At 46.4% G+C, this 23,378-nt stretch overlaps 1 protein-coding gene across 1 annotated transcript in view; it reads left to right on the top strand.

Annotated features, from left to right (window-relative positions):
* The window catches only part of etv4 (ETS variant transcription factor 4), a 40,283-nt gene that overhangs the window by 16,312 nt on the left and 593 nt on the right, over nucleotides 1-23,378 (top strand). The window contains exons 5-11 of the mRNA XM_079293509.1: nucleotides 12,440-12,569; nucleotides 13,037-13,219; nucleotides 13,427-13,857; nucleotides 18,993-19,061; nucleotides 20,177-20,224; nucleotides 21,190-21,362; nucleotides 22,854-22,955. Coding sequence (XP_079149635.1) covers nucleotides 12,440-12,569; nucleotides 13,037-13,219; nucleotides 13,427-13,857; nucleotides 18,993-19,061; nucleotides 20,177-20,224; nucleotides 21,190-21,362; nucleotides 22,854-22,955 — 1,136 coding nt within the window. The remainder of the gene's footprint in view (nucleotides 1-12,439; nucleotides 12,570-13,036; nucleotides 13,220-13,426; nucleotides 13,858-18,992; nucleotides 19,062-20,176; nucleotides 20,225-21,189; nucleotides 21,363-22,853; nucleotides 22,956-23,378) is intronic.

Here is a 23,378-nt window from a genome sequence, read left to right as displayed (position 1 = left end):
GCGGGCTGTTTCATCCAGCGAAACGGCTTGTCAGGGTTTGAGTAGGGTTGAAGGGCCGTTGCTTCCTCGTGGCCTCCGTCGTGCTGGAGGGGGGGGAGGAGAGGCCGATGTGTCTTCATGCGTCCAGGACGAAGGTCCGGGCGAAGAGAGCGGTTGTGTGCCTCCTAACTCAACCGAGGTCGAAGGGGGAAAGCTGGTTCTCTGTGGCCTGGACGGGGGGGGTCCGGGCGAAGAGAGCGTTTGCGTGCTCCCTAACTCAACCGAGGTCGAAGGGGAAAAGCTGGTTCTTCTGTGGCCTGGACGGGGGTGTCCGAGCGAAGAGCCTTGTGTGCCTCCTGTTACCCCGGAGGGAGAGTTGGAAAAGCTATGATTCTCTGTGGCCTGGACAGGGGGGGGGGTCCGGGCGAAGAGAGCGGTTGTGTGCCTCCTAACTCAACCGAGGTCGAAGGGGGAAAAGCTTTGAGGTGGGGGCAGCAGAGAGTTTTATAGAACATCGGCTGAACCACAGGGGTCCTCGGGTCTCTTGGCTCTCGGCCAATGAGATTGCCGCGGTTACCATGGTTATTTGGGGGGGGGGGGGAATTCACACCTGAGTGTGAAATCCCTTTGCTCTTATCAACTACAAATCAGGATGAGACCTTTGCTTGAAAAAGTTAAGGCCTGATTTTCTTTGTCCACAGCACATGTTTAAGCCATTTATCAGACCCCAACATCCCCCCTTTGTTCTGAAGAGCGAGATGTTGGCTTCGGTCTTTAGAGCAAACCAAGGGCTGGCATGTGCATCCATGTGGTGGGGAAACCTGAAGAGGTGAGACAGTCCAAGTGTTCCTGAGACCAAAAGCAGTGGTTAAAACAGGCAGTGTTCATTGTTCATAGAGTTCAAGGTTCATAGTGGTCAAGTTCATGGTGTTCAAGTTCAGAGTTCATTGGCATCTGGGCAGATGACTAAGGTGGCATCTGGGCAGATGACTTTAACTACTTCTACCTACATCTACTATCATACACAATTCAAATCATAGGTGAGCAAAACATTATTCCCAAATAATTCAATCGCTATTATGATGTTGTGATAATCTAGCATTGTGGCACAGTGTCAAAGAAAGTAACAACCCAAATAGACAAAACAAAACACAAAAGAGAGAGAAGGAAAGAATAGAAAGACAAGAAGCAGGTGCGGGGCAAACAGTGGTTACTGGTTCCACTCCTAGACAGGACTGGAGTCCGTCGGTGGAGCAGTCGTAGGTTGGCTACGTGGTGTTATGAATAGGAGGGAATCCAGTTAGTCTGTCGCTTCTGGATCTATTGGTACATGATATGTGCGTCTATCTCTCTCTGATCGGTAGATTTAGAGCGAGTCCTGTGTCTAAGTGTTAGAATCTATCGATATTGGAGTTGCGTTGCCACGACTATAGGCCAGAGGTACCTGTGAGGGTTGCATAACAGTAGTGGTAGCAGATTTCCAGATTTCTTAGCACGGCTAGTGTGACTAGCTAGGCTGGTCTCTCGCTGCTCCAGCTGTTGACAGCTGAGCCTTCTCGGATGAGGTCCTGGGTTAAATCTGACTGCTACGGCAGAGGTTATGTCTTCTCTGGTTACTTCTGGTAGAGTCTATAAAGCATGCAAAGGGTTCTCTATGAGAGTGGAGCATCAGTTTACAGTCACAATGGTTTGTCAGGTCATGCAACTGTTCTGGTTGAAGTTGGATGTGTTAGCGGTTAGTGCATGTCTACAGGGTGAGTTGAAGCATGCAGTTAAACGTTAGTAGTCAATAGTAAGCTGCCATTCTGCCGGTTGGTTTCGGCACTGGCGAGCTTAGAGTGTACTTCCTGTGAAGTACATCTCTCTAAGTTTCTGTTGTCAGAGATCCCACCCCCCTCGCGCTGTTCAAGTGGCGAGGGCGGATATCCCACGTTACCGTCAGCACTCAGGGAAACGTCGCGAACAGTTTCACTCTGGAGTGTGTCATGGCGGGCTGGTGATATCTCCCTCCCCCCACCCTCCTAATTAGAGATGGAGACAGGTCCGGCGCACAGGTCAAGTTCAGTTACCTACGGCACTGGCGACTTGACAGGCCCGGGTGATGACTCGGCTGAAAGAAGGCGGTGGCTTCGTTGAACAAGCTGGAGGTGGCTCATGCTGAGAGAGCAGGAGAAGAAGGCTTAGTTGACGAAAGATTTTACGAGCTAGGGTGCTCGAAGGGCCTCTAAGGTTGTGGCACCCTAGAGGTGTATGCGAAAAGGTGGGGGAACACATGAGGCTCGTTTCTGACCCGGAGTCGGGTAGAGCAAGAGTGTTATGACCCCCCAGTAAGACTGAAGAATATGTATAGATATATACATAACGGGCATTGCCTTTGCGAACAAGGTCGCCCAAGAAGGTTGAAGAACGAGGTGCGAAAATGGGAGTGGTCGTTTCCGGAAGTGTGCTGCGTTCTCTTCCCCCCCCCTACCACGTCGACTTGGCAGCAGGGGGAAAGGTCACTTGGCTGAGTCAGGTGGGCTGCGAGTCAGCGTTACCTGATGGGTTGCCCTTGAGGGCGTCTTTCACCCCCCTGGTTCCGTTGGTCTTTCGACCGCCAGGGTCGTCTGTTCCTCGGGGGTGACCAGGGCTCGCTAGGCCAAGTCCTCTCGTCGTCTTCCGACGCTAGGTCGGAGTCGCTCGACTGTTGGATGCCTAAGACTATGGCGGTGTCTTCGTACCGATTTGTCGGCCGTCCGCATGTCTTCCATGCAAGTTGCGCGTACTTCCTAATCTCTGGCATGGTGAGGTTACTCGTTCTGCAGTGCATAGTAACATCGTATCTCACGTTGTCGTGGAGATTGTGCAAGAAAAGCGACTTGAAGGCATGGTCTTCTAGACCTGGGGCGTTACGTCCTTGGAAGTACGCAGATCTCAAGCACCTGAAGTAGTCTCTCGGAGACTCTAGCCTTTCCTGGGAAATGGCAAAGGCGCAGAGGGTGGCAGAAGCTGGGTTGGTGTACAGGGAGTACTCCTCCCTAAGGGCGTGACAAAGGGATGAATAGCAGTCGCGGATGCTCGGCTGGAGCGTTTCAATGAAAGCGTGGACGCTTCGCGCAGTGGTTTTCCACACTAGCTTTAGCTTTTCGCGCGATGAGGGGCGCGATAGGTCGAGGAGGCAGTGATCGATCTCCCTAAGGTAGTCATCGATGCTTGAGTCGTGATTATCGGGATTGAAGCGCTCTACGTCTTTTGCCAGAGACTCAATCTGTCGAGTACGCAGGCCTCCAAGGTTGATGGGGCCTGGGCCGTCCGAGTCGTCTGAGTCTCCATACTCGCGATGGTGGTAACGACTATCATCCTCCCTCCCTGAGGGGGATGGGGTCAGTTCTTGTCGCGCGCGTGAACTGCGTGGAGGATTGCGTTCGCCTGAGGTGGGTTTGAAGCCACCTGGGCCGACTAGGACCTGGTGTTGGTCCTCTCTACTCCTGGTTGGGGAACGCGTTTTCAAGAAATGCAAGGTGGTTCGGGTCTCGGGGAATGAGGGAGCCGAGACCAAGAAATGACTGGGCTGAAAGGCTCGGTAGGGGGTAGCAGTACCTACCGGGGTTGCTGGAACACCTTGAAGCGCTTTCAGTTTGTCACCACTCTCTGATGCTTTAGAGAGTTCTAGGTTGACCTCTCTGAGGTCACTGCGCAGGCTACTATTTTCTGACTGTAGGGCTCTACAGTCGCGTGACAACTCCTGAACCTCTGTTCGGAGTGTCCAGATCTCGCGTTGCTGCTCGTCGCTCTGTGCCCGGGTTCGGGCAGCTTGCAGCTGCATTTTCTGATGATAGATGAGCAGTATTTCGCCAATTACGTTCTGAATCAGGCGCTCTCTGTTACCTGCTGGGTTATTTACATAAGCCACCAGCTGCTCTAATTGCTCGTCGCATAGGACAGCAGTGTATTTTGCAAAGTACTCTCTTTCCTTTGCTGTGAGTCCGAGGACATCAGCCACCACATCTCGTAATGCGGTGTCTTCTGGAGCTACAGCTCCAGGAATGGGGGATTTCTCATCGCTCATTCTCTCTAATGAGCACGACTCCCAGTAGTTGTTAATTCCCTAGTGTTAGAACGGAAACTGTTAGTGTTTACGGTTCTCAGTGAAATGTCTAGTTCTGTAACTTAGGATTTCTACTGTTAGATGTTAATTACTGTTAGTGTTACGGTTCATGCAGGCGCACAGTGAAATGTCTAGCTCTGTGACTTACGTTTCTACTGTTGCTGCTCTGAGGTATCACTACTGCTTTGCAGCCAGAGGTGCGAAAATGCTAATGTGGTTTAGCACTTTGGGCCTGTGACAGCTGTGTGTAACTTCTTTGGAGGGATTTAAGAAACAAGCAAGGTATTACAAATAAACGATCAAATCTACTACACAGCTGGCTGTTAGTTTTAAGAAATGAAACAACTAATTAAACCTGGAAACGAAATAAAATTTCGAGAAGGGAATTAAAGATTAAGATTAAAAATCTGGATTTAAAATCAAAAATTTAATTACAATAAGACAAGATTTTGAAGATCAAAGCCTACCTATTTTGGGAAATAAGTTCCAGGAATTTGGATCATTCAAAAGAAGAAAAAAAATAATTTTTCGGAAAAAATATTTTTTTGGAAAATTAATTATTCAAAAATAATTAAGGATTAATGTGCATATATACTGTAACAAAACTGGAATAACGTACCCTCACACGGGGCACCATTATGTAGGGATCTAAAGGAGCGTGTTTGGGTTATCAGCATTTAAGAAACTGAATTCTTGACATCAATAGAATTATTGATGTATGTAACAATTATTAATGATTATTAATATAAACGGGGCACCACCCTGCGAACAGGGACCAATAACCAAACGATAAAACTAAGTCTCATAATTAGTAGTCACTCATAATGTCAATAGTCTGCGTATGACTATACATTCAGTGACAGTGAAGGTTTTTAAGTTCGAGCACCGGCTACTACATACAGTCTTATCAAATACATATGCACAAGTAATCACAGACGACTGCTCCTGAAAGTATAACAGAGTTTATTGAATCAAAATAATAAATGATCAAATCAATTAATATTGCAACCAACAAACATTATCATACAATTTTATATGCCTAAACTAAAGAATGAATAAAATGGATGAGGGTGTATGTCTGTGTGTGTATGTGTATGTGTGTGTGTGTGGGTCTGTGGGTGAACAGGAAGGAGTCTTACAGCTACGCTAAAGACTACAAAGATGGCGGCGTCGAGTGACGCTGGCCAAAGGGGAGGGGCCTTAAGAACTACAGCTAGAAACTACAAAGATGGCGGAGTCGAGGGACCCGGACAAAATGGCAGAATGGGGCTGCTGTGCGTAATTCACGTTTACCTGGGCAGCACGTGATGTGAGGCGCTCGTTTGAACGAGGTTCCCCAGGGGTAGAATTCGGAGCTGTGTGTGTGTGTGTTTCGTGAAAGGAGGAAAGAGAAAAAAGGTGGGGGCTCATGAATCAGACTTCTGCGCGCGGTGCGCGTTGTAGTGAGCCTGAGTTGGCTGGCTCTATCACGCATAAATATACCGCTGTCGTCTTGAGAACTGCCGGTAACTTATGCCGTGATAAACCACGCACCTCAGCTCACTCACCGAGTCGAGTTAATGAAAAGAGAACTTCCACACGGAGTGGAAGACAATGAATGAAATTAATCCCAAAGAAACAGTCATAGTTGATACACGAATACAGCGGAGCTTCTCTGCTCCGTAATGATTGCGTAATACCTCAATATCACGCGACAGTCTTAAACACACGAAAACACGGGAATATCAACATATACATGAATGGCCTGAATTAAACTTAAGTTAATTTAAGCTAAGCTATGCCCAAATGCCAAGAATCTTACTTGTAGATGCTTCGTTGCAACGTGGAAGTGTTTGTGGCAAAGCTGTCCGTTTTCCTCGTCGGGAAGGGGGACAGGGGGGAGCTTGCGGGTCGGCGCGGCTTTGCTCTGGAGCAAACGCAGACGTGATCTGTCCTCGCGGCAGGGAGGGTGATCTAACTTCGGCTGACGGCGTGGTACGTGCGTCTTACCGGGAATCGTCGGTGAAGGAGGGAGGCGTTGTCGTCTTTCCTTCGCCGGAATGTGTGCACCAAAAGAAAAAGGGGCAAAAAGCGCTGAACTGATCGCTGAAGCAGATTCGTTATCGCGGGCTGTTTCATCCAGCGAAACGGCTTGTCAGGGTTTGAGTAGGGTTGAAGGGCCGTTGCTTCCTCGTGGCCTCCGTCGTGCTGGAGGGGGGGGAGGAGAGGCCGATGTGTCTTCATGCGTCCAGGACGAAGGTCCGGGCGAAGAGAGCGGTTGTGTGCCTCCTAACTCAACCGAGGTCGAAGGGGGAAAGCTGGTTCTCTGTGGCCTGGACGGGGGGGGTCCGGGCGAAGAGAGCGTTTGCGTGCTCCCTAACTCAACCGAGGTCGAAGGGGAAAAGCTGGTTCTTCTGTGGCCTGGACGGGGGTGTCCGAGCGAAGAGCCTTGTGTGCCTCCTGTTACCCCGGAGGGAGAGTTGGAAAAGCTATGATTCTCTGTGGCCTGGACAGGGGGGGGGGTCCGGGCGAAGAGAGCGGTTGTGTGCCTCCTAACTCAACCGAGGTCGAAGGGGGAAAAGCTTTGAGGTGGGGGCAGCAGAGAGTTTTATAGAACATCGGCTGAACCACAGGGGTCCTCGGGTCTCTTGGCTCTCGGCCAATGAGATTGCCGCGGTTACCATGGTTATTTGGGGGGGGGGGGGAATTCACACCTGAGTGTGAAATCCCTTTGCTCTTATCAACTACAAATCAGGATGAGACCTTTGCTTGAAAAAGTTAAGGCCTGATTTTCTTTGTCCACAGCACATGTTTAAGCCATTTATCAGACCCCAACAGTACTGAGGCCTTGAGCCGCTTGCACTGCACATGTACGATGCATATAATGTGAGAGACGAACCAGACCTCCAGATAGCCCTGAGATGGTTCCTGTAAGAGTACAACTTGACTTGTATTTGTGTGATTTGGACCCATTAAGTGAGTATTTACGTTACGCTCGCGTGTCTCTCGGTTTAGCGGGATCCAGTCACCATGTTTGACACTGGGGCTGATGTCCAATGAGTTATTGTGAGCGAGGCTGTCATGTGCTGCAGACTTCCAGAGGCTTAAGACTTGGCCATGTCGCACATAAACATCCAATGTAAGACTCTCCAGATCCACTGCTGTCTTCAGATTGGATTTCCCTACACAAGTGCCTTCAATGGTAGGAAATACTCTCAGATGGGGGAGTTCATAGTGAGGTCTCGTCAAAACGCTTGAAACGGCTCATTCACAAGTGATTTTAAAGTGTTTTCGTTGCTACGCTTGAGTCTAATCCCTTGATTTTGTCTCTTTCAATATCAATCTAGCTTCTTACGAAAAAGCATCAACATTTTTCATTCTGATAGTATATTCATCACATTTGTAATATTGTAATCTTAATTTCCACCATTATTCGTGTGCAAACCAAATCTTTCTGCACAAGTTGTTATAGTTCATCCCTTTGTCTGCACTATTTGTGTTTTTTAGGAATCCAATAGTGTTTCCTGACATGATAACACTGCCTCCGTATGGCTCAGCTGAGGGGCCCATTATGTAGAGGAGTGTGTGTGTGGGGGGGGGGGGGGGGGGGCATCCCTGCTCCTGCAATTTGTTTGTGGTGGGTGTCTGTCTGAATGGGACCCCCCCCTATGTAATGATCCCTCTACTTCCTAAAGCACTCAACCATGACCATCACCTTTCACCCTGCATCCTCCCCCTAAGAACCAACATTTACATATGTAAAAAAGTCCATCTCCACCCTGCCTTGAGCTGGGGGTCATCTCTATACCTAGCACTCAAAATAGGGAGTGAAAGGGAGACGGCAAAGGACACCACAAAATAAGGAAGGAGGAGATAAGAGAACGAAGTTTGGCGTGAGGAAGAGGCCTTTGACCTTATCAGTTTGGGAGGTGCTGGGAATCTGCCACGCTCCTCCCAATGCAGCAGGAGAAAGTGCATGTCCAGCCGCACGCATGAACACACTCCTAGTCGTCACTGTACACCCTTCTGTGTTATCTCAAAAATTGTCTGTTTTTAAAAGGCATCGGCTATTGTGTACAGTATCTGTCTTTTCACTTCCAAACAGCTTCCAGGTTCTTCACACTCTGTTCTTAAGTTCATGAACTGAACCCATCACACACACACACACACATGTAGAAAAGAAACTATGAAATATGACAACCACTGTGAAAGGGTGGTGTAACATTGAACAAAGCCGTTGGAGAAGGTCTTATTGCCCCAAATAACAGCAGGAAGAGACGGGAGCCTGAAGAACATAACTCTCCCTGGATCCGTTTACAAGACTGCCACCAGCGTATAAACTTCATCATTTGGGAAAGTTAGATGAACTGCGATATGCCAGAGAGTTTGTAAAAGTTGGTGGAGACCAGGTTTTTTTTAAATTGTATTTATTTAAGGACTATTCGTGGAACTGGATGTCAGAATCTTTCTCAAATGTGTTTTTTAGCTTCGCCATTCAATTACTATTGGATGGATTGCCATGAAATTTGGTTCAGTCATTCGTGTCCATGGAAGCATACTGATGACACAAAACAAATTCTGATCGCTATTCTGTCTGCAAGTCGGCCTTTTTAGAAGCGCACAAGCCCAAAGCACAAATTTGTAAGAGCAGAATTAAGATCATTGCAGAGGATCAATTTAAATAACTTTTGTGATCCCCTGACTTTGGTTTATGACCCAATACTTGCAATGAGCATTTCCATTAGCATCAGCTGTGTTAATTAAGGTGAACGTGGTAAACATTACAGCTGCTAAACATCAGCATGTTATGCTGCGTTCACACCGGTCGCGTTGATTTTTTGACGCACTGCAAAATCGCGTCCAACGCGCCGCCGGTCGTGTTCACACCAAACGCTGCAAAATCTCGTAGCGCCGGAGAGGGGGCGTGGTTTATCGTCCTGGAAGCCGTTCACCTGGCCGCCATTTCTTTCCGCTGTCAACCGTGAAAGGAATAAGGACAATTGCTGCTTTGTACGTGTTGTGGAAGTCCCTCAAACATCGGAATGCCAAACGCCGTCATGTCTGGTTCATAATATTGTTCAGAGGAGCTCCGTGGATTGTATCGAGCTGTATTCACTGTCTAGCAAGCCACCGGTCGCTGTTTACTACAGCTGTAGGAACACAAAATAAACTGATTTGGCTGTGATTGGAGCTCTGATGGATCGGTGCTAGGCTATGCTAACATCGTAGCAGCTCCACCAGCACTCAATAACGTCACGTAGACGTAAATACGGCAGCGTCTGTTCATTGTTTGTACCGTATGGTTTACACACACACACTCATGTATACACACAGTTTGGTCCGGTCTCTGTTGATATGAGGTATCGTAGAGCTCTGGGTGAACACAGACGGCTACAGGATTTATTTCCTGATTCAACAACGGCAGGAAGTCAGTGATGACAGGGGGAGCAACTCAACGCTGATAGGCTATCGCGCCACAGCGTCACGCGATTAATTCTCAGAAATTGAAAAATTTCAACTCGCGCGTTGCCGATTTTGCGGCGTCCAACGCGTCCACCGCGTCCACCGCACTGCAATAACGCGTCCAACGCGCCGCGCCATCGCAAAATCGCGGCGCGCCAGTCTCATCGCGTCTGTGCATAGACTTTGTATGTAATCTCGACGCGCGTCAAAAAATCAACGCGACCGGTGTGAACGCAGCATTCGTATTGTCATTGTGAGCATGTTGGAAATGCAGAAGTAAAGCCTCAACGAGCCGCCAGCATGTCTGTGGACTCCCAAGTATTGTTCAAATATGTTTTTAATTAAAATCATGAGGTAATTGGGAATCTAAATAGCTAAATATATGTTGCGTTTTTTTTTAATTTTGTCTTTAGTTCCCACTAATTCCTACACCTGAATCGGAACATCAACCACCTCTGTCTGATTGGAAACGCAGGCGATGCAACAGACAGCAATCACAATCACACAAACACAAAACGCTGCCCGAAGCTCATTTACCAGATTAATTAATATTCCACAAAGGTCACACACAAATAGCTCAAACACACACACACACACACACACACACACACACACACACACACACACACACACACAGCTGACGCCGTTCCCAGGCAGGACTGTTTGAAATGGAACATCCTCATGAACCGAGAACCACATCAAGGGAAATATTCCTGCCAATCGCATTAGTGGCTCCACTTGGCTGCACCGTGAGTGTACGCTCTCTGAGGATTGTTTGCAGTTCATGACCATGGCAGAGAAAGGGGGGGAATGTCAATAGACAGACACACTAGTATTATTAGAGCGGCAGTCATGTGCCACCCTCCGTGTACTAGCAGACGAGCTGTCGGAGACTTGAAGGAGGCTGGATTCCCATCGCGTCTGTCTGGGAAATCTGGGTAAATGCTCTCTAATCCCGTTGATCCTCCACTAAAGCCAACACTTCCGCACCTGCCTGCCTGCCATGGGAGAGTGAGTACAGACCACAAAGAGGAAGGTCATGATGATGAGCTCTCAGCGCCGTTTTGATCGTTCGACTCGGTTTATCATTTTATGCGTGATCAACGAGAATGAAACGGTGAAATAAACACCTGGATAGCAACAGGAAGGCAGAAATACGAGGAGAATCCTTAAATGTGAAAACCTTTTTTTATGTCTGTGTTCATGAATGATAACTCATCTAAGCTGTTTGATCGTCCCGTAGTCAACTCTACTCACTCATTTCAAACACCAATTCAAATGCAAAAGAAGTAGTAAAATGAAACTAGGGCTGCAGTAAACTCTTTTCTAGTTTTGTTAGTTTTACTTTTTACTAACCACTTAAATTAATTATTACGACTGACTGACTGCTGAAAAATGGCCATCAACATTTCCCAGAACCCTTAGGGACACCTTGTGTATATAATTAAACAACACATCTTTGTATTGAGAAGCAGGAATCGTGTGACTGCATTTGTACCTTTTTTAATGAATCGTTTGAACCATGAACACATTGTCATGATTTAAACTTTTTGTTGATCGATGAATCAAGTCAGCACTAAATAAAACCGTTTGAATCTTTGCTTTTTAGTCTAGTTTTTAACAACTAATTCCACCCAACGTTCAATCAATTCTGAGAGTTGAGGGAAGTTCCTGAGAGTGACTGCACATCCTCGAGGCAGTTTATGTTTTATGTCCCTATAATCTCTTCTCACCTTTTGGTTACTCTGTTTGTCCTTTTTGTTTTTTGTTTTTCACTTTCCATCTCTCGCCCTAGTGAAGCAGTCATCTCTGGCTTCAGAGCCAGACGGGTTTTTTTCTCCACCTCTTTTTGTGAATGGACGTCGGTATGTAATTACCTGGGCTGAGCTTTCAGTGTGGGCTGCTCCGTCAGTTCCACACCCACTGCACACACAGATAGACATTTAAACGCGCACACACACACACGGACGCATTCACAAGCACACACACCGACTCAGACTCGCCGAGATTTCTAACACACACACATACACACTCGCGCACGCACTTAAATACAGGCCTCCCCAGCTGGAAGTGCACAGCTGCTGCTGTTTACCCTGTCGGGACCAGAAAAACATCCTGTCCCGTTCTCCGGGTGAAAACCTCCCCTCACATAATAAACACAAGCCCTCGGCACAGTTTGAAGCTCCACTTTGGGTGGTTTTCGTGGCCATCAAGGCAAAGGTCCCCTCCAGCAGCTCAGCTTGATAGACAGTTCGGTGTGCCAGAGATTGAATGGATGCCTTTTGGGGAAACATGAATTGGCAGAAATGTTTCCTAATATTTTGGACTTTCAGGGTATACGTGGCATTATCAGGTTATCCTTGTTGCCGTCTTAACTCGACGGCAAAAAAGTAAAGCTCACAAGGGATGGCTAACATCTGGATACCGATAGGAAAGAATGCAGGGATTTAGATCGGTGTATATGCTGCTCTAACAGAGGTGTGACATTTGCTTTCATCAGTCCACAGACGTCTCTCTGGCCCGTGGACTTGTTTAGCTTTAAGCTCGACTTTGACTGAGGAAGTTTTGGCTGCTGTTGTGTCTGGAAGAGTGAAGAAAAGTGGGCGAGGACACGTTGGGTTTCCAAATGACTGCTGGAATGCAGTCGTGTGTGAGCGTGTGCTTTTCCTCGTGTGTGCCTGTCCTCCTCCTCAGTGCGTGTGTGTGTTTATACGTGTCTGTCTGCTGCCCTGTTTTTTGCAGCTGACAGTCACTTAAGCATTTTGGCGGCACGTAAAAGAGAGTCCCGTGCAGACAGAAGTATTTGCATTTGAGCTTAACGACAATAGTATCTGGGCAGGGCTGAATGAGAAAAGAATATACAAAGCCTGATATGTGTGTGTGTGTGTGTGCCAACCTTTATGTCTGCTTTCTGTTTACTGTCTTTTGTAGCGGTGGCATTTCACAGCCCTCCAGTCACTATCAAGAAGGAACCGCAGAGCCCGGGCTCCGACCCCAGCCAGTCCTGTAGCCACAAGCAGAGCTTCAGCTACCCCAGTGGAGAGCAGTGCCTTTATGCCAGGTACTCCAGGTGTTCCTAATAAAGTACATGTTTGTAGTATTTTGCCCTTAAACGTTTGAAGTGTTTGAAAGGGCCAGTGTGCCCAAAAACATATTTTAGAGTGATATCTCTGAAACAATACGGGGAATCATACTTTGCAGTATTTTCTGTTTGTCATTCTCCCAGTTTTGCCTTCTAGATAAGCTTAAAGAAGATGTTTCTCATTTCCTCCTCTTAGTCTCGACCAGACTTCCTTTGTGCTTCTTTAGCTCTTATTTAGAACATTATTTGGGCACTAAAACAAAGGCTGATTTATTGTCTCTCTGCATATTTACTGACATCCTTTTGTTACCAAGCGCAGAACAAATGAAACAATAACTACTTTATTTTGCCATTCTCAATAACGACAGTTATGACCCTCCCTAGCATGACCCTGCTGGTACATGTGCCGTTATGCGTGTACTCATGAGTGTGTTGGTGTATTTTAGTGCCTATGAGCAGAAGAGGGTTGCAGGAGGAGCCAAGAGCTCCTGCCCAGGGACCCCCATGTCTCCTATGCAGCAGCATTACTCCCCAAAACCTGCCACGGCCGGACGGCCCGATGCTGGCTACATGAACCCTGCTGCCACCTCCCAGCCACTGCCCAGCAACAGCTACCCCATCAACGCCAGGTGACACAACACAAACGTCTCGGCAGCAGCTGTGACTGACATTTTAACACATGATTTAGTTCAGAGTGATGGTAAAATATCATGTATAACATTAACCAGAGCTGATAAGTCTTTATGAATCTGTTGTATGATTCCGACCAAAACAATAACACAAGGATACTATTGAGCATGAGACCCTGAAATGAGCTGCTGTCACTCTTTTTTCAGCTCCAGGTACCAGGGCCCCTCAGGAGACCCCATGTGTCCCCAGTTCCCACCACCAGGCCAGGCCTTTCAGCGCATGCCTTCTGCCCCAGCGTGTCATGGCAGCAGTGGAGCCGGTGGAGGTCCGGGGGGCGGAGGCGGAGGTGGAGGTGGCGGTTACCATCGGCAGCACTCCGACCCCTGCATGCCCTACCTGCAGCAGAGCTTTAAGCAAGAATACCTCGACCCGTTGTATGAGCGGGTGGCTCACATGGCAGGACCTGGACACGGGGTTGGACCTCACCCCCAGACCCACCCACACCCACATCAACATCCACACCCACATCAACAGCCACACCCACATCAACAGCCACACCCACATCAACAGCCACACCGGTTCCCACCAGCCCACATGATGGTTAAGCAGGAGCCCACAGACTACACCTACGAACCTGGTGAGTGATTCAGACGAATGTCACTAAAGTATGTTTAAAAGTGATGATGCCGGCTTCTCAAAAGCACGTCTGTAAGTTTTACTTCACAGCAAGTGGGTGAAATATGCCAACGGGAAACTACAATTATTTTTCGAATGAATTGATCAACGATTGAGTTTAGGAAATATCAGAAGTGAAAATACTCAGACCCAAGGTGACGCGTTCAAAGTTCAAATTGCTTGTTTTGTCCAAGCAACAGTCCAAAACCCAAAGACATTAATAATTGTGATTGAAGACGGTTTCAGCAGTATGGAGCGATGTTCAATCAACTTGCAAGGTTGCTGGAGGTTTGGTGCTACAAACTCACAGCAATTTGTGTGTTTTGGTTTGTATTGTAGAGCGACAGAGAAAAATGGACGGATCAGTTTCAGCTCGTTTGTGTGCATAACATCAAATACAGTGTGAACCTGTGCACTAAAGCTTGAATCTTGACAATGGTTGAAATGATTGATAAGGAGTCTTTGGGATTATAAACTGTCTAAAAAATTTAAATAAAAAAGTCCCCTTTGAAGACAAACCCTCCCCAGTGTGTGAAGCTAACTCAAGAACAAAATGTCCAAAAGGCAAACTAACTTCTATCTACACCAGGGGTGTCCAAACTACGGCCCGCGGGCCAAGTACGGCCCACGGTCCATTTTTAATTGGCCCGCAGCAACTTCTACAAATATAATGTAATATGGCCCACACTTGAAACTTGCGCTTGACTGTATTGTACTTCTTAGTTTCACCACTAGGTGGAGATACTGTGTTGAACAAGGCAGCTTCTCCACAAAATAAGAGCAATCAAAGAAACGTTTAGCCCCGGATGATGACACGTCCTACACTGGTGCCGAGCGAGAACAGAAAGTTAAATGGCAGTTAGCTCAATAAGAGTATTTTTTTCCGTGCAATCAAAACACAAGAAAAAGTCACAATAGCAGCCACGAGGTAGCTCAACTCATTGCCCGTCACGGGAAACCTTTCTCAGATGGTGACTTCATAAAACAGTGCCTCACTAAAGTCGCAAGTGCCCGGAATAAATGCAGGAATTCAACAACGTTAGCGTGTCCAGAAACACAGTTGTGCGGCGAATCGAAGACTTGTCAGCTGACCTAAACCATCAAGTGCCAGATAAAGCTCGTGCTTTTGCTTTTTACTCCATTGCATATGATGAGAGCACAGATGCCACAGACACCGCACAGCTGTTCATTTGTTTGCGGGGAGTTGACGATCATTTCTGCATTAGGAGCTGCTTGATTTTAGGAGTCTGAAGAGCACAACAACAGGTAAGGACATGTTTGAAGCTGTGTCAGATGCAATTGACAAGATGGGACAAGCTGTGTGGAGTTATAACAGATAGGGCTCCAGCTATGAAAGGCGAGCACAAGAGAGCGGAGGTGAGGCTGTTAAAATGCAGCGTATCACCCACCAACAAGCCCTCTGTGCTCAGACAGTCCAGCCCGGCGATGTGATGAACACGGTTGTGAAAACTGTCAACATAATTCGAGCACGAGGGCACTCTACGCAACTTCAATGTTGCGCACTTCCCCACGCAGTCCGAAGTCAAATGTGCTTTTCCAAAGGCCAACCTTTCTGCTAAAAGGGGGAAATACGTGTCCGTGATAACGTCTCTCATGACAGAGCTCAGTCAGTGCTTACGTGGCGGCTGGTCAATAGAGGGCGATAGGGCGCCGCCCCACCTTGAGCCACAACAAATAAAATGAAATGAATAATAATAACAATAATAAACAATACAAATTGTCAATATTTGTGTTTTTGAAATATGGAATCACCCAGTAATATGTGTAAAATATGATATCTGCGGTAAATATATGCTTTTCCTGCATGTCCTCTCTGCGTGTGCACGTCTCAGCAGCGCTGGAGAAACTGCCCAAAAGAGCAGTGAGGCAGTTTAGCCAATTGCTGATTAAAGATATAAGTGTGTGACATACAATTTAGCCAATCAGCGTACTCAAATAGATTCAGCTTGGGGCAGAATCGATTCTGCCCCAAGCTGCGCGTTCCCGTCCGGACGAGTCTCTACAGGCGGGCGCGAGCTCCAGCGCGAGCACTACTCCTCCAAGACCCGTTTGAGAGGAGAACTTTGAGGAGAAACTGCAGTGCTGATATCAGATCAGCCTGACCTCACAATCAGACAGCAGACTAGCAGGAAAGGGAAGCAGCACATGAAGCTACCAGCTGTAAATAAGATGTCCTGACGTGTTTGTCAAAGTGTTATTTTCTGCTTTTTTTCATGTTGGAATAAATGTTAAATATTTAACTGCAAAGTAGCAATACGTGTTTGATACCTTCATTTATTTAGCATTAAATCATACTGGGATGTTTGCTGAAATTGATTGGATGTGGCACAGCCCTACCTAGAACATGTTCTACCAGCTGCCATGGCTTTCAATATGTTTCTCTCATTGAGAGAGACATCGAGCTGTTCTCAACTCCCTTCTATTTGAATAATGAGTCTGTTCGGCTCAACATACGTGAACAAACATCTCTGTTAAATCTGAACAAAAGCACATTGAGAACCAAATTTGATTGCTTTTGCTCACTTTAACACACTAGGGGTGAGGCGATCGGACCCGAGTGGCCCAGCCCTTGGTATATTTTTCTGTATGTGGCCCTCAGTGAAAAAAGTTTGGACACCCCTGATTTACACCGACTCCCTCCCTGCCTCCAAAACTCCTCCTTTCAACTCTCTGACACTTTGCAAAGAAAAGGAACAAAAATATATTTTTTCCTCCTGTAACTCCTACCTCCTTCCTTACCCCTCTCACCCCCTCTCACCCCCCCCCCCCCCCCTCTCTCTCTGTCTGAGAGAGAGAGAGAGAGAGAGGGGCAGAGGAATTTCATTGAGAAAATGGAGGGCACTGGAAAGACTAGAGTCCCTGGTGGAGTGCTCCAGGATCTCAGGTTGCACCAGCGGCTTCCTTTTTCTGCAGGCAGATGAACTCATAATGGAAAAATGAGCGTGGCCGCAGTAACCCGAACCTCTCACTGGCTGGGCTTTGGGTGAGGAGGGGGGTAGCCAGCACAGGCGCTTTAACAACGAGCTGAACCACTGGAGAGCACAGAAACCAGCTCCTCTGCTCGCCTCTCTGAATGTACAACAAGGAGAGAAACATAACACTCACCATACATCGTGTCCTCATCCACCTGAATCAAAGCTGCTGTAGGACCTGAAAGCTATTGTTGAGATTCCCACAGGTCCCACATGCACATTTGTGGATGCCTGCAAAGCATGCCTTCCAGCACACTGTATGCATAATCAAAACGCAAAGGAAAGCGACCTCATTCTTTTCACTCTCTGGTGTTTTTATACCTGCACCTTTTGATAAGGGGACCGGATAGCACTGACCAGGAATCAAACAACCTTGAGAGAGAAAAGGGAAAGTGCAAAAGGATGTTTTTCTGTGGATAACGGCCGAGAGGAGGAGAAAGTTGAATTTGGTGGAGTTTCCTCCGAAATGTCTCGGATACGAGTCTGACCGACGTAGAAGATCGGTTTATCATTGGTTTGTAGACAGTTATACAATACAGACGGCAGCCTTAGACCTGGAGATAATGTTGTCAAATGAATCTGACTCTGGAGAATGCAAACAACCACTAGATCCCTCAAAAAACAAAGTACAGAATTCTGTGTTGGAAAAAAGAATGCTGCAAGAAGAAAGCATATATACACACATTTATGTGTTCCAGGTAGTAAAAATAGGAAACCTCAACCGTCATCAACTTCATTATGTAAATCATGTTGCAGTCTGAGTAAAGAATGTTTGTTTTTCGTTCAGGCAATTGGATTATTTGTGTTTTTAAGAGCTTTTAAAAGAATGCACCCGGCAAACAAAACATTGAATTGGTTCACAAAAACAGATTACTAAATTGGTGTAAATGATTGTCCCAAGCCGTATGGGCATGTAATGGGAAAATTGTACTTGAGCATACAAAAGAGATGGAGTGACGTACCGGTAAATAGCGTGTGAAGGCAACAGCACCAGTGTTTTCTTTTCAATGTGAACAATGAAAGCCAAATGCCACAAGTCTACTGTCCCGTTTAGAAAGCAGGCTGGAGACTGAGACCAGATTCACACACAATTTGCCATTCTTAATCACAGCTATTGTGTTGCATGAAAGACACAAAATGGTCACGCCACACAATTAACCCCGCTGCTCCCACACCCAATCTACCGATCACTCCCTAGTGGGAGTCTGCCGCAGCTGGCAGACATATTATTTACAGTATGATCGAGTGCTGCTGCCCCAGAATGGAGAGTTTGAGGTTTTTTATTCCCGCCAGTGGCATCTTATCACAGTCACAGTGCTGTTCCCCGAGAGTGAGTCACGTCCAGAGCCAGAGGCAAAGAGCTGCACCTTTCCGTTTTCATGCTCTCGTTCATACAGTTGACAGGACAAATGAATATAAAGGAATCAATGTCACACCTTTATTTTGTGTTCACTGACAGCCAAAGCAAAAGAAACCAAAGGTGAGCAGAGCAATCTCAGGATACAGACCACAAAGAACTCTTGAAAACAACTTTGCTCATAACATAAATACGTGCTCCAACCTGCAAAGAGTTTTGCTTAAAGGGTCATGAGGATGAGTATAAAATGTATTTCGCTGAATGTACCTATTTGAGTCAGTCAATAGTACCCAGATACAGTGCAGACACTGTCTACTGTAGCACTTTTCTGGTCTGGTGCTTGCTCATGGCCTAAAAATACCACCCGAGACAAGAGCAGCGATATGATAAATGCAGCGTTTGTCCTTGCAATGCTCAAAGGTGACCGCACGAAATCCCCATTTAATATACTCACTTTCTCAAGCCGGTATTGGCTTAGTAAGCAGTAAGTTTGGGTTTTTATTTACTTGAATTTAAAATCTCTCAAAGTGATGATCAACCCTTTGTGAGCAATTTCCATTCTTTATTTATTTGACGGTTGATAAAACTCAGTTTTGGCTAAAAAGTCACATTTTCTTTCACTGGGGAAATTGTGAAATTGGATGGATAGATGGGCATTCATCCTATAATTGTCCACCATGTTTATCCCTTTTAAACTGATTTAAATAAACAAATATTTGACCCATAGCTTTTTGTGTTCTGTTACAGATGTGCCTGGATGTCCCTCTATGTACCACCACAATGAGGGCTACCCAAACCCCCAGCACAGCAATGAAGGTAATGACACTTTTATTGTGAAAACAATCATATTTGACCCTCTTTTAGAGGCCAAAGTATCGTTGTTTGTCAGTTGAGGGAATCGTAGTGATGTCAATATTTCAATTGCATGTTTCCAATCTCCTCTGAACGCTTTATCTTCATTGAGCCGCCGCTGGTTAGAGCGCTGCGGTCATTGGCTAACAGGCGGTGTGTCCGTGTTTCCATTGGCTAACAGGCGGTGTGTCTGTGTTTCCATTGGCTAACAGGCGGTGTGTCCGTGTTTCCATTGGCTAACCGGCGGTGTGTCCGTGTTTCCATTGGCTAACAGGCGGTGTGTCCGTGTTTCCATTGGCTAACAGGCGGTGTGTCCGTCTTTCCATTGGCTAACCGGCGGTGTGTCCGTCTTTCCATTGGCTAACAGGCGGTGTGTCCGTGTTTCCATTGGCTAACAGGCGGTGTGTCCGTCTTTCCATTGGCTAACCGGCGGTGTGTCCGTCTTTCCATTGGCTAACAGGCGGTGTGTCCGTGTTTCCATTGGCTAACAGGCGGTGTGTCCGTGTTTCCATTGGCTAACAGGCGGTGTGTCCGTGTTTCCATTGGCTAACAGGCGGTGTGTCCGTGTTTCCATTGGCTAACAGGCGGTGTGTCCGTGTTTCCATTGGCAGAGGCTCTGGCCTCACCCCTGCCTCAAGAATCCATGAATAAACATTACTCCTGGAAAAAAACACAGTATTTTCCCAGCAAAAAAAAAAAGGAAAACTATCTTTCCCTTCACTCTCATTGTTGCACCATTTTGTGTTATTCAAATTCTTATTCAACAACAGACTTAGACTGGCTCCTGAAAATAATAATTACAATAAGTTCACTGGCCCTGCAAATGGGAGCGAAGGATCCAAGTCTGTTTTTAAATGTGTCCAACATGAAATCCTCTCCCTGTTACTGAAGTGTTCTTTTCTACTTTTGTAAAATCAGAGTACACACTTATTGGCTTAATGTTATTCATGCGTGAATAGATCCTTGTATTTGGATGGAGATGGTATTCAAAGCTTGGCACGGATCCCAAATGAACAACCTAGTTGTGCTACGATCTCGGCCCCTTGAAACTCTAACACAATTCTCCCTTTGTCTCGCAGGCTATCTGTTTGAAAACGACTCCCGTGTGGTTCCAGAGAAGTTTGAAGGTGAGCCAGCTGCACCCATAATCCCCCCCTGCATTCACACAGAATTTAATTTGCCCACCGCAATCCACTTGGTGAGGTGTTAGTTGGATGACAGCAGGTATCGAAGAGAAACTCTATATATCTGACTATCCTCTCGTGTAGACGTCAGGGATCCTTGTGTGAGAGGTGCACGGGTCTTTGCGTGCTCAGAAGCTTAGTTCGAGGGTTTGGTGTCCCGGCACACACGATGTGGGGCTCCTCCGTCAAGGTGAAGAGAGAGACGAGCAGTTTCCCATGGTGTTGTCTGTGATTGACGCTGAAGGAGATCGAGTGGAGAGCCTGAGGGTGTCGGCACTGGTTGAACCAGTGAAGTGTGCAAGTTCATTGAGGAACAACAACAGCAGCAGTAACTTAGCTGAGCTTCTCATGTTCTGTCACTTGTGTACAACATATCCAGTAACCGGTAAACAACCCAGAACTAATCAGTGTCCACTTACCTACATATTGTTTAACCCAGTATTATCAATTATTTGTTTTACTTTCAGCTTCTTCTCTCGGTCACATAAAATTGTTCCTATTTCCGTCTCAACTAAACGCACCGCTGCCCTTTTTGATAAGCCGTAGTTAATAAGCATTTGATTCAGTTTACGTCAGTATGCAAACATGAAACATCAAGATTAGCTGAGCTAATGATGTACTGGCCCCACTACAATTCAGAGACTTCTTCCAGCTGTTTGTACATGTGAAACAAGAACCATTTGAGTCCCTAATTGAATGGCCTGATGCAGATTAAAGTGCAGAAAATCTATCAAATAAACTTGGTTGGGTGTAAAGTACAACTGAGGCGACAGAGATGTTTGAGTTGCATCATAAGCTGGTCAGATTCAGTGACTCCCGGTCCGTTTGTGATTCAAAGAAAAGCATTTCGACATTTGTGATATGCTCATAACCGCGCTGACGTCCGGCCTCTTCTCTCCTCGTCCCAGGTGAGGTGAAGCAGGAGGGGGGTGGTGTTTATCGCGAGGGCGCACCTTACCAGCGCCGGGGCTCTTTGCAGCTCTGGCAGTTCCTGGTGGCCCTGCTGGACGACCCGGGCAACGCCCGCTTCATCGCCTGGACGGGCCGCGGCATGGAGTTCAAGCTCATTGAACCTGAAGAGGTGCGTCTGAAACGATCTGTTCAACACAAACAACAGAAACAGGACAATCGTTTGTCTGAACGCTGAGAGTAGAGGTGCAGTTTTGTAGAACTCCTTTGATTAATCACAGTATTTTCAACACAAAGTATTGAATTTCACTTTCAGAGAGACGGTGTAACTTTTTGATTTGACTTCAATATAGTCTGAGGGTTTTCTTTTGAAGCAAGCTTATAGCCGCCATTTATAGTACAGCATCTTTATGCACTTGTGTTGGGTTTACTCCGATAATAAAAAGGGATCTCTATGTTCTTTAGGCCATAGCCTCTTCCTATCAAAACTGTATAAATATCATCTTAAAGTTAGTTTTCTTTACTGAAAGAGATGCTGTTTAATATGCATCAGCACGATTTTTGTTTTTGTTTGGACTTATCCACAAATACTGGAGAAGTGTTGATATAGATCTCAACGTTAATATGAATCTGACAAAGACGGCTCGAGTTCTTTGAATGAATTTATGTCAGCAGTGTTTCTAAAGTGCCACCGAGATTAGAGCGCTTAGAAGTGAGATTTGGCCACTTTCCTCGTAGGTCTTGTGCTCTTATCCGCCTTCCATTAGCCCGCCATTCATTATTCAACACATGAAGCGCTGGATTGATCAATGAAGGACAAGCGCTGTCACAGTATCATCCAACACCCCCGCTGTCTCTCACCTCTTCACGTTGCTTCAGTCGAGACATTTTTTGCGACGTTTTAAGTCTGCAATTTGATTGGACGAATCAGAGAGCGTCCATTTGGGTGGGTCCTACTACGGACAGGTCTACACCGTGTTTTCCATTATCTTTTCACTGTACATTAAAAATGAATGGGGTAAGAGTTTTACAAGAGCAATTAGGGCTGAGAGCACACTTAGAGATCACACAGGGCCACTGTGGGATACAACCCGTCTCTTCCTGAGTCATGGATCTCAGTGCCCCCCCATGATTTGATTTACTTCCCCGTTGTCTGCGTGGGGCTGTGAGACACTCGTTCTCTGTCGGGCCCTCGTCAGCTGAGAGTTCAGTTTTGTTTTGCGAGAGTATTTCACGGGCTGCCTCTGACAACCAGCCATGCTTCTTGTTTCACTGTGAACACTGTGGGACTCTGGTTGCATCCTAGTGGTAATATGTTACATAAAGAGGAAGTGAGTCCACATGTGGGGACTCGCCCTGGTCTTCGCATGTGGACGCCGTTGAGTTTAAAGAGCAGAGGAGGCTTTGGCTTGTCACAGAGGACCCCTAGTGGTCACAGAATAGAAATACACACAACCGTGTCGAATGAGGATTTTGGGAATATTAAATTCAGGAACAGAAATGCTGACACCAACGATTTTCTTTTGTTGTCGTGTCATTTGAGAAGGGCTATATTCTTAAGCCCTTCTTTAGCATGCAAATAACCGCCTCGCCTTTTAAATGAACCTCACCAAAGCTGAACTGAGCCAGAAGTGTAACCACAGCCATTTCCTCCCCTTCTCAGGTTGCCAGGCTGTGGGGCATGCAGAAGAACCGTCCGGCCATGAACTACGACAAGCTCAGTCGCTCTCTGCGCTATTACTACGAGAAGGGAATCATGCAGAAGGTACAAAACGCACTTTTTATAATTTGTCCTTATTTTGACGTTATACAGCTTTTAAAAGCCTTTTTTTTTGCTGTTGCTAAAACCTCAGGCGTGCCAAACATTTCCTTCCGTTATGTATTCATAGTAGGATAACTAGAACCCGTCCACTTTGATCAAATGATGGTACCACTTTATTATAACATGCTGTTATAAAGGCTTTATAAGTTGTACTAATGGCTTTTAATTATTTACTCATGTTTTTTTATCAGTTATAAACTATAAATGAGAATAACTTTTGGGTTTCCTGGTTGTAAATATTCCATTTGGCTGGTGTTGATCTTCCTCTAGCACGGCACGATCCACCAACAATGCAGTTGTAATTGATAATAAGCCGTGAAAAGATCATTTTGATGTGGCCAAATGATTCATTGGAAAGGGTCGTTC

This window comes from Melanostigma gelatinosum (genome assembly GCF_949748355.1).
Source record: "Melanostigma gelatinosum genome assembly, chromosome: 21".
Classification (NCBI taxonomy): Eukaryota; Metazoa; Chordata; class Actinopteri; order Perciformes; family Zoarcidae; genus Melanostigma; species Melanostigma gelatinosum.
Note: the sequence above shows the minus strand (reverse complement) of the source record. Positions and strands in the feature narration are given on the sequence as shown.